The sequence below is a fragment of the Felis catus genome, chromosome D4 (assembly GCF_018350175.1).
Source record: "Felis catus isolate Fca126 chromosome D4, F.catus_Fca126_mat1.0, whole genome shotgun sequence".
In the NCBI taxonomy this organism is placed as follows: domain Eukaryota; kingdom Metazoa; phylum Chordata; class Mammalia; order Carnivora; family Felidae; genus Felis; species Felis catus.
This window is the reverse complement of record NC_058380.1, coordinates 81,853,759-81,863,642: the sequence shown is the minus strand read 5'-3', so window position 1 is coordinate 81,863,642 and position 9,884 is coordinate 81,853,759. Positions and strand designations below refer to the sequence as shown.

The 9,884-nt window shown below is 42.7% G+C and overlaps 1 protein-coding gene across 1 annotated transcript; it reads right to left on the bottom strand.

Moving 5' to 3' along the window:
- Window positions 1-3,213: 3,213 nt before the first annotated feature.
- Window positions 3,214-4,664, bottom strand: LOC123381510 (olfactory receptor 1G1-like). Its single transcript, XM_045042723.1, has 2 exons — window positions 4,581-4,664; window positions 3,214-4,152 (listed from the first exon to the last, which is right to left on the bottom strand). The coding sequence occupies exons 1-2, from the start codon at window positions 4,662-4,664 to the stop codon at window positions 3,214-3,216; spliced, it is 1,023 nt and encodes a 340-aa protein (XP_044898658.1).
- Window positions 4,665-9,884: the final 5,220 nt, after the last annotated feature.

Genomic DNA, 9,884 nt, shown 5'->3' with positions numbered 1-9,884 from the left:
CGTGCTTGGAGTTGTCTGTGAAGTTGGCACCCAGTCTTGATTGGGTGATAGATACCATCCAAAAGGAGTTATTGTAGTGCTCTGGTAGGTCCCAAATGAGATTCGAGAACTACTGGGTGGGGCTCTGAATACATTCTGTGTTTGTTTCTGGATTTCCTGCCATGGTGGGTCTGCTTTTATATTTGCTGTCCTTGGTGACCAGGAAGAAAATACTCACCACTGACCTAGCTTTGCTGCAGTATTTGACGTATCTGGATGTTTCAGACTCTGTCATTCTATACAGGAAGGACTGAACATTGGTTAATCAACTAATCAACTAACAACTAACAATCAACCAAAAATGGTCCTGCCTGCATAGTTTAACTCCTAAATGTCTCAACAGCTTTAATAAGAAGATGCAAATTACTGGAGCGATCCCTCCCTCCCGATCTCTGTGGCAACAGGACCAGCTACAGGTTGGAGAGGAGGGGGGTCTTTGTTGGCCTGGAGAAAGAGAAGGCACCACAGAGAGGAAAAGCCATGGGGAAAGACGCTGGGGTGGGTGGAATGAACTAGGTGTATGTGAGAGAACTAAGCTAAGAGACATTCAGCATTTCTATGTGTTAATAATTGTGTGAAACAAACAACCAAAACCCCAAATCAAAAGAAAAAAAGGAGGGAGAAACTCTTACAGAAAGCAAGAGGAATATGTTCAGAAAGAACTTCTTGAACTGTTTGATTTCTTTCTAAATAATATATAAAAATCATGTACCATGAGAATATGAGAGTCTACGGCCATACCACCCTGAACGCGCCCGATCTCGTCTGATCTCGGAAGCTAAGCAGGGTCGGGCCTGGTTAGTACTTGGATGGGAGAATATGAGAGAAAGTGTGACTATTCATATGAACTCTGCACAGAGAATATTTTTCTATTATGTCTCCAAAAGAAGAGCCACCAAGAGGGAAAACTGTCATATGATAATACACAAATTAAACGTCTGTTTACATAAAAAAGGTCATGAAATTTTAAAAGATGAAGAATTAACTGGGAATATCAGAAAATCAAAGTAGACAAGGGTATAACATTACAACATTTTTTTTTATGTTTATTTATTTTTAAGAGAGCATGAGCAGGAGAGGGGCAAAGAGAGAGGGAGACACAGAATTCAAAGCAGGCTCCGGGTTCTGATCTGTCAGCTTAGAGTCTGACACGGGGCTCAAACCCTCAAACCATGAGTTCATGACCTGGGCTGAAGTCGGATGCTTAACTGACTGAGCCACCCTGGCGCCCCGAGTATAACATTTTTAATATACAAAAAGATGCTCTACTGAGACTGTTAGATTCTCATAAGGGAAAGTCACTGCTCCCTGTCCCCTGCCCCAGCCATCCCAAGTGCTATCTTCCCAGTGAGCGGCACCTTCTCTCCCAGGGAAACACATCTACCTGTGCTCCCCTCTTCTGGGGCTGACAGAGTTCTCATGGATGAAGAACATATCCTGTTCTGCTCTACCCAGCTTTCCTGTTAATTTCTCTCCCATTTACACCATACCTATATTTTTATGATTACCTTCCTCCCCAAATAAGCTTCCTTTCCTCAGTGTTTTTCTCAGGAAAAGAGCAATCATATTGCCTAATGTTCCCTCAGTATTACTGCACACATACACAAAAAGATATATGGAAGTCAAAGGGAGACAACTCATGTTATAAGTTAAGTAAAAAAGAATGTATATATTGTACATACAGCATTTTCTCAAAAAGCAGAAACAAGATCATTTTGAAAAAGAAAGTAATGATGTACAATATTAGTATTGGTGGGTTTTATTTATTTATTTATTTATTTATTTATTTTTTCAACGTTTTTTATTTATTTTTGGGACAGAGAGAGACAGAGCATGAACGGGGAGGGGCAGAGAGAGAGGGAGACACAGAATCGGAAACAGGCTCCAGGCTCTGAGCCATCAGCCCAGAGTCCGACGCGGGGCTCGAACCCACGGACCGCGAGATCGTGACCTGGCTGAAGTCAGACGCTTAACCTACTGCGTCACCCAGGTGCCCCAGTGTTGGTGGGTTTTAAATGAAGGGATGGTGGGTGGTTTCTTCTTTTCTCCTACTACTTTATGTTTTATATTCTTATTATAGTGTTTATTGCAAAAAACATATTCTTTTGCTTGGAGGGAAACAAAATAAATTAGAGATTAAAAACTAAGGAATTGGGGTGCCTGGGTGGCTCAGTTGATTAAGTGTTTGACTCCTGATTTTGGCTTGGGTCATGATCTCATGGTTCCTAGGTTCAAGCCCCCCATCAGGCTCTGCCCAGTCAGAGGCATTCTTTCTCCCTCTCTCTCTCTTTGCCTCCTCTCTCTGCCCCTCCCCAGCTCCATCATTCATGCGCACGTGCTCTCTCTCAAATAAATAAACATTAAAAACCCCCAAAGAATCACGAACTTGTCCCATTAAATAATAACCACTCACTGTCAGAGTCTTAAATCCAGTCTCCGTTGTGTGATTTGGGGCCAGGCTTCTGATGTATCTGTGCCTAGTTTCTTCTCTTAGAATTATTCTTGTCCTCTTAGTCCCAGCAAATTCTTTCTCTACTTCTTTGAGATGTAAATCTTTGAAAAAGCCTCTTGCCAGTTTTACAACTCAGGAATGTCCCAACTCAATAGATGGGAGCCATGCCTTTGAAATGCAATGAACAAGAAAGGAAGCCACCATTTCCCCCTCTTTGTGAGAGGGTAGAATCCTCCCTCCTGTTGACAAAGCTTGTTTGAAGTTACAAATCTACCTCTTATCATAGAGGTGTGAGAGGTTTGTTTTTCCTTTGGGTGAATACAGTTAGGAAACACAGGTGGCTTGTGTTTTTTCATTCACCCCAGAATTTAGGAATACTCTCATCATTTATCCCAGCAGACTTGGGTTCAGAGTGAGCTCCGCTTTCTCCCCCTATTGCAAGAGCCTTGAAGAAAGTCTTCCCTGCCTGTTTAACTTTGTCGGTGCCATTTCTGCTTTGAAACCCTGCAGGAATTGATGGCCGCTCCCTGTCTCCAGGCAGGAGTGCTGTCCTTGGCCCCTTGGTTCTATTCCCCTCCTGTCAGGTCAGGTATCATTTGTTCCTTAACCTGCTTGTGATGCTGAACATTAATCCTACCTTAGACTTGAGCTTCTCAAAATTGTAATAGAGAAGTCCAATGAGGAAGGAATTCCAAAAAGCCTGGTCTTCTTTTCTGGTCTCTTTATGGGATGGAACATCTTCCCCAGACAAGGAGTTTCCATAAAGCCCTCTTCATGTCCCTGTTCCTCAGGCTGTAGATAAAGGGGTTCAGCATGGGGGTGACCATTGTGTATACCACAGATGCCACCATACCTGTGTCTGCTGTATAGGAGGAAGAAGGCTGGAAATACACCAGAAAGACAGTTCCATAGAAGAGAATGACCACTGACAGGTGAGAGCCACAGGTCGAGAAGACCTTGTGCTTCCCCCCAGCAGAGGGGACCCTGAGGATGGTGTGGATGATGTGGGCATAAGAGACCAGGACACAGGTGAGAGGGACCACACCTGAGAGGGCTGCTTCAGCAAACATCATGACCTGAAAGATCTGGGTGTCTGAACAGGCAAGTTTGAGGAGAGGGAGAAGATCACAGAAAAAGTGTGGGATGGCATGAGAGGCACAGAAGGAGAACTGAGACATGAGGAGGGTGAGCGAGGAGGCCAGGAGGTGGGAGCAGAGCCAGGATGTGGCGACCAGCAGCAGGCAACGCTGGGGACACATGATCGTGGTGTAGTGGAGAGGAAGGCAGATGGCCACGTAGCGGTCATATGCCATCACGGCCAGCAGGAAGTCATCCAGTAGAGCCAACGCCATGAAGAAGTACATCTGCACAAGGCACCCAGTGTAGATGATTGCATGGCGCTGTGTCAGGATGTTCGCCAGCACCTTGGGGACAATGGTGCAGGTGAAGCAGGTATCGACGAAAGACAGGTTGGCCAGGAAGAAGTACATGGGGGTGTGGAGGTGCTGGTCAGAAACTATGGCCATGATGATGAGCAGGTTCCCCAACATGGTGACCAGGTACATGCCCAGGAAGAGTCCAAACAGGAGAGGCTGCCGCTCAGGGTGTGCAGAGAAGCCCAGAAGCAGGAAGTCAGAGACGCTGGTTTGGTTGCTGATTTCCTTCAAGGAGAGAAATTGGAGGAGAATCTTGTTTATATTAAAATTAGCTCTGACTAGTACAGGCTGAGTACAGACTAAGGGGACTGAGAGGGACCTGTGCTTTTTTATTTCATAGGTGCTATGTGAACATCACAGGTGGGGCTTGGAAAAGGGTGGTCTGAAGACCATTCTCTTCAGTGACTTCAGAGAGGACCATCAGGGACATGAAGGGCACCAGAGAAGGTGATCAGAAGAGCCAGAAATCAATTGGCAGATACAGGTATAGGATAGAGAGGAAAAAAGCAAAAGGAGAAGCCAAATTGCTACGTGTGTGTGTGTGTGTGTGTGTGTGTGTGTGTGCGCGCGCGCGCGAGCGCGCGCATGCAAGCATACTTACAAGGGGCCTTAGGTGGACCGTTCATTCTCCATCCATATGCCTCAGTTCTTACCTGGACATGCTGGCCAGCCTCAGTCTCTGACACTTCCAGGAAGGAGATTGGGTTTGCTCTCCCACTGACTCTTTGAGAAGACATGGCTAGAGTCACTGAGCCCTTCCCTGTCTGTAGGAACAGCACGGACTGGAGACTCAGGTCCTTGGTGACATGTCAGGCACAGGAGCCAGGAGGGGCTGCTGACTTTTCACAGGTAGTGTCTCCTGGGACCCATTCCCAGATCTCCTAGTTAGAGCCTAGGTGGGGCGATTGTCCAACCTCCCAGCTGGCCCTTCTGCTTCGTGGTCCCCTGAGTCCCAGCAGTGCCAGTGATAAGACCGTTCAGATGACCAGATGGCCTTCCTGGTTTTCCCTGGGGTGACGTGCTGCTTGGATCCATCCTCGTAGCCCTGATCCTGACCGGGGTCTGGCTCTACCATGGAGTCACACTTTCCTAATTGGAGCCCAGTCCCCATGGATGGAATGCAGTATGTCCTAGAAAACAAGGGGAGCAATGTAGATAAAATAGCACAATCAACACCTTCAATTGTCGTATAGTAGAAATAGTAGCAGGAATATTCCTATTTTCTCTGACTCCAGAGAACAGAGATAGAAGCACTATGTGGTCTCGACATCAGGCTTGGGATACAGTTTCTGAATATATTTATCTTTTGTTGTAATTTTACCTTACATAAAAAAGCTTATAAAACGTGTATGTGCTGTTGAAGGAGAGATAATAAAATTACTGACCACTCTCCCACCACTCAGCTTCAGTGGTATATAGTTCAATCTTGTAGAAGCCCTGTGTGTACGTGTGTTTAATCATATCCTTTCTTCCCCATTTTGAGGAAATAACCATTGTGAATATGGGTACTATTTCTTTCTGTTCTTTATAGCTTTGCCACATGTGCATTGTTGAAGATGTAGACCACCATTGGATCCATAAGTTGTCCCCAGGTAATGGGAGGCTCCTCACCTCTCCTCTCCTCGGAATGTAGCTCTGCCCTTGTTCCCACAGTGGGAGCCGGTGTCAAGGTCACAGCCCTGAGAGAGCAAGGTGCTGTTGAGACCTTCTGGAGGGCGAAGTGACAACCCCTATGAGGCCTCTCTCTGTATAAACTTTTAGGATTCTGGCAGGCAGGTGTGGGTATCAACTTGTCTTGGGGTGCCCAAGACACATGCCTTGTGCGTTAAGTTCCCTTGCTTATTAGCACTGCTCCCTACCAATCCAGAGTGGCCTGCCTCTTTCCTTGTTCTGTCCCTGCCCTCTGTGTACTGTGGCCAGTTTGCGGAGCAACACGCATAGATGTCTAAACTGTATGGTTTACTCTAAATTTGCCTGTTCTTGTCATTTATGCGAATGGAATTATACTTTTTATATTCTTCTGTAGATCGCTTATATTGCTCTGCATTATTCTTCCACATTTGTTCATGGGACGCCTGTAACCGCATGGTGTTCCCGTTCAGTGTCGTCTCATACACCCCTCACTCTACACCCTTGCTGCCTGCTGACGTTTCAGTTTCAGAACTTCTGGCTTGGGAATTACTGTGTGGGTACGTTGTCTGTGATTCTCTCAGCGGATTCTGGGGTAGCATTCCATAATCAAACACATGGCACTTCCACGACAGAATGAATGCATATTCCCGCTGAGTACAACTAGTTGAGAATGTAAATACTCTTGTGTAAATTCGGATCATGTTTTGTTGCTCAATGAGTTCACTGAGAACATACAGGAAATCCTTCTCTCATGAGAGATTTTTTACGATAGAAATGTAGGTAGATTTTCTGGTGCCTATGTATGTATGTATGTACATATGTATGTATTTTCTGTGCCATTGTATGTGTGTATGTACGTATGTATGTATTTATATGTAGAGTTTTTTAGTTTTAGTATGTATGTACGTATGTATGTATTTTCTCTGCCAGTGTATGTATGTATGTATGTATGTACGTATCTATGTATTTATATGTAGAGTTTTTTAGTTTTAATTCTTTTTTTAATATAGTTTATTGTCAAATTGCCTTCCATACAGCACCCGGTGCTCATCCCAACAAGTGCCCTCCTCAATGCCCGTCGTCCACTCTCCCCTCTCCCCCACCCTCCCATTAACCCTCACTTTGTTCTGTGTATTTAAGAGTCTCTTATGGTTTGCCTCCCTCCCTCTCTGTTTGTACCTTTTTTCCCCTTCCCTTCCCTCATGGTCTTCTGTTAAGTTTCTCAAGATCCACATATGAGTGAAAACATATGGTATCTGTCTTTCTCTGACTGACTTATTTCACTTAGCATAATACCCTCCAGTTCCATCCATGTTGCTTCAAATGGCAGGATTTCATTCTTTCTCATTGCCAAGTAGTATTCCATTGCATATATAAACCACAACTTCTTTTCCATTCATCAGTTGATGGACATTTAGTCTCTGTCCATAATTTGGCTATTGATGAAGTACTGCTGTGAACATTGGGGTACATGTGGCCCTATGCATCAGCAGTCCTGTATCCCTTGGGTAAATTCCTAGTAGTGCTATTGTTGGGTCATAAGTTAGTTCTGTTTTTAATTTTTTGAGGAACCTCCACACTGTTTTCCAGAGCTGCTGCACCAGTTTGCAGTCCCACCAACAGTGTAAGAGGGTTCCCTTTTCTCCACATTCTGTCCAGCATCTATAGTCTCCTGATTTGTTCATTTTAGCCACTCTGACATGCATGAGGTGATATCTGAGTGTGGCTTTGATTTGTATTTCCCTGATGAAGAATGATGTTGAGCATCTTTTCATGTGTCTATTGGCCATCTGGATGTCTTCTTTAGAAAAGTCTCTATTCATGTCTTCTGCCCATTTCTTCACTGGATTATTTGTTTTTTCGGTGTGGAGTATGGAGAGGTTTTTTATAGATTTTGGATACTAGCTCTTTATCCGATATGTCATTTGCAAATATCTTTTCCCATTCCATTGGTTGCGTTTTAGTTTTGCTGATTGTTTCCTGTGCAGTGCAGAAGCTTTTTATCTTCATAAGGTCCCAATAGCTCATTTTTGCTTTTAATTCCCTTGCTTTGGAGATGTGTTGAGTAAGAAATTGCTGAGGGCGAGGTGAGAGAGGTTGTTGCCCGCTTTCTCCGCTAGGGTTTTGATGGTTTCCTGTCTCACATTCAGGTCTTTCATCCATTTTGAGTTTATTTTTGTGTATAGTGTAAGAAAATGGTCTAGTTTCATTCTTCTGCATGTTGCTGTCCAGTTCTTCCAGCACCATTTGTTAAAGAAAGTCTCTTTTTTCCACTGGATACTCTTTCCTGCTTTGTCAAAGATTAGTTGCCCATATATTTGTGGGTCCATTTCTGGATTCTCTATTCTATTCCATTGATCTGAGTGTCTGTTCTTGTGCCAGTACCATACTGTCTTGATGATTACAGCTTTGTAGTATAGCTTGAAGTCTGGGATTGTGATTCCTCCTGCTTTGGTTTTCTTTTTCAAGATCGCTTTGGCTATTTGGGGTCTCTTCTGGTTCCATACAAGTTTTAGGATTATTTGTTCTAGCTCTGTGAAGAATGCTGGTGTTACTTTGATAGGGATTGCATTGAATATGTAGATTGCTTTGGGTAGTATCGACATTTTAACAATATTTGTTCTTCCTATCCAGGAGCATGGAATCTTTTTCCATTTTTTTGTGTCTTCTTCAATTTGTTTCATAAGCTTTCTATAGTATTCAGTGTATAGATTTTTCACCTCTTTGGTTAGATTTATTCCTAGGTATTTTATGTTTTTTTGTGCAACTGTAAGTGGGGTTGATTCCTTGATTTCTCTCTCTGTCACTTCATTGTTGGTAGTTGGTGTATAGGAATGCAACCAGTTTCTGTGCGTTGATTTTATATCCTGCAACTTTGCTGAATTCATGAATCAATTCTAGCAGCTTTTTGGTGGATTCTTTTGGGTTTTCCATGTAGAGTATCATGTCATCTGCAAAGAGTGAAAGTTTGACCTCCTCCTGGCCAATTTGGATGCCTTTTATTTCTTTGTGTTGTCTGATTGCAGAGGCTAAGACTTCCAATACTATGTTGAATAACAGTGGCAAGAGTGGACATCCGGTCTTGTTCCTGACCTTAGGGGGAATGCTCTCAGTTTTTCCCCATTGAGGATGATATTAGTGTTGGGTCGTTCATATATGGCTTTTATTATCTTGAGATATGCTCCTTCTATTCCTACCTTCTTGAGGGTTTTTATCAAGAAAGGATGCTATATTTTGTCAAATGCTTTCTCTGCATCTATTGAAAGGATCATATGGTTCTTGTCTTTTCTTTTATTAATGTGATTTATCACATTGATTGTTTTGCGGATGTTGAACCAGTCCTGCATCCCAGGTATAAATCCCACTTGGTGGTGGTGAATAATTTTTTTTAATGTGTTGTTGGATCTGGTTGGCTAATATCTTGTTGAGGATTTTTGCATCCATGTTCATCAGGGAAATTGGGCTATATTTCTCCTTTTTAGTGGGGTCTTTGTCTGGTTCTGGAATCAAGGTAATGCTAGCTTCATAGAAAGAGTTTGGAAGTTTTCCTTCCATTTCTATGTTTTGGAACAGCTTCAAGAGAATAGGTGTTAACTCTTCCTTAAATGTTTGGTAGAATTCCCTTGGAAAGCCATCTGGCCCTGGACTCTTGTTTTTTGGCAGATTTTTTATTACTAATTTGATTTCCTTACTGGTTATGAGTCTGTTCAAATTTTCTATTTCTTCCTGTTTCAGTTTTGGTAGTTTATATGTTTCTAGGAATTTGTCCATTTCTTCCAGATTGCCCATTTTATTGGCATATAATTGCTCGTAATATTCTCTTATATTGTTTTTATTTCTGCTGTGTTGGTTGTGATCTCTCCTCTTTCATTCTGGATTTTATTTATTTGGTTCTTTTACTTTTTCTTGTTGATCAAACTGGCTAGTGGTTTATCAATTTTGTTAATTCTTTCAAGGAACCAGCTTCTGGTTTCATTAATCTGTTCTACTGTTTTTTTTTTTTTGTTTTGATAGCATTAATTTCTGCTCTAATCTTTATTATTTCCTGTCTTCTTCTGGTTTTGGGTTTTATTTGCTGTTCTTTTTCCAGGTCCTTAAAGCGTAAGGTTAGGTAGTGTATCTGAGATCTTTCTTCCTTCTTTAGGAAGGCCTGGATTGCTATATACTTTCCTCTTAGACCGCCTTTGCTGTGTCCCAGAGATTTTGGGTCATGGTGCTATCATTTTCATTGACTTCCATATACTTTTTAATTTCCTCTTTAACTTCTTGGTTAGCCCATTCATTCTTTAGTAGAATGTTCTTCAGTCTGCAAGTATTTGCTACCT

Excerpts from the sequence above, each read along its gene's own strand:
- LOC123381510 (XM_045042723.1), bottom strand. The coding sequence starts at position 4,664 with ATGTCTTCTCAAAGAGTCAGTGGGAGAGCAAACCCAATCTCCTTCCTG. Across the intron at positions 4,153-4,580 it reads AGGCTGGCCAGCATGTCCAG|GAAATCAGCAACCAAACCAG; the intron begins GTAAGAACTGAG and ends CTCTCCTTGAAG.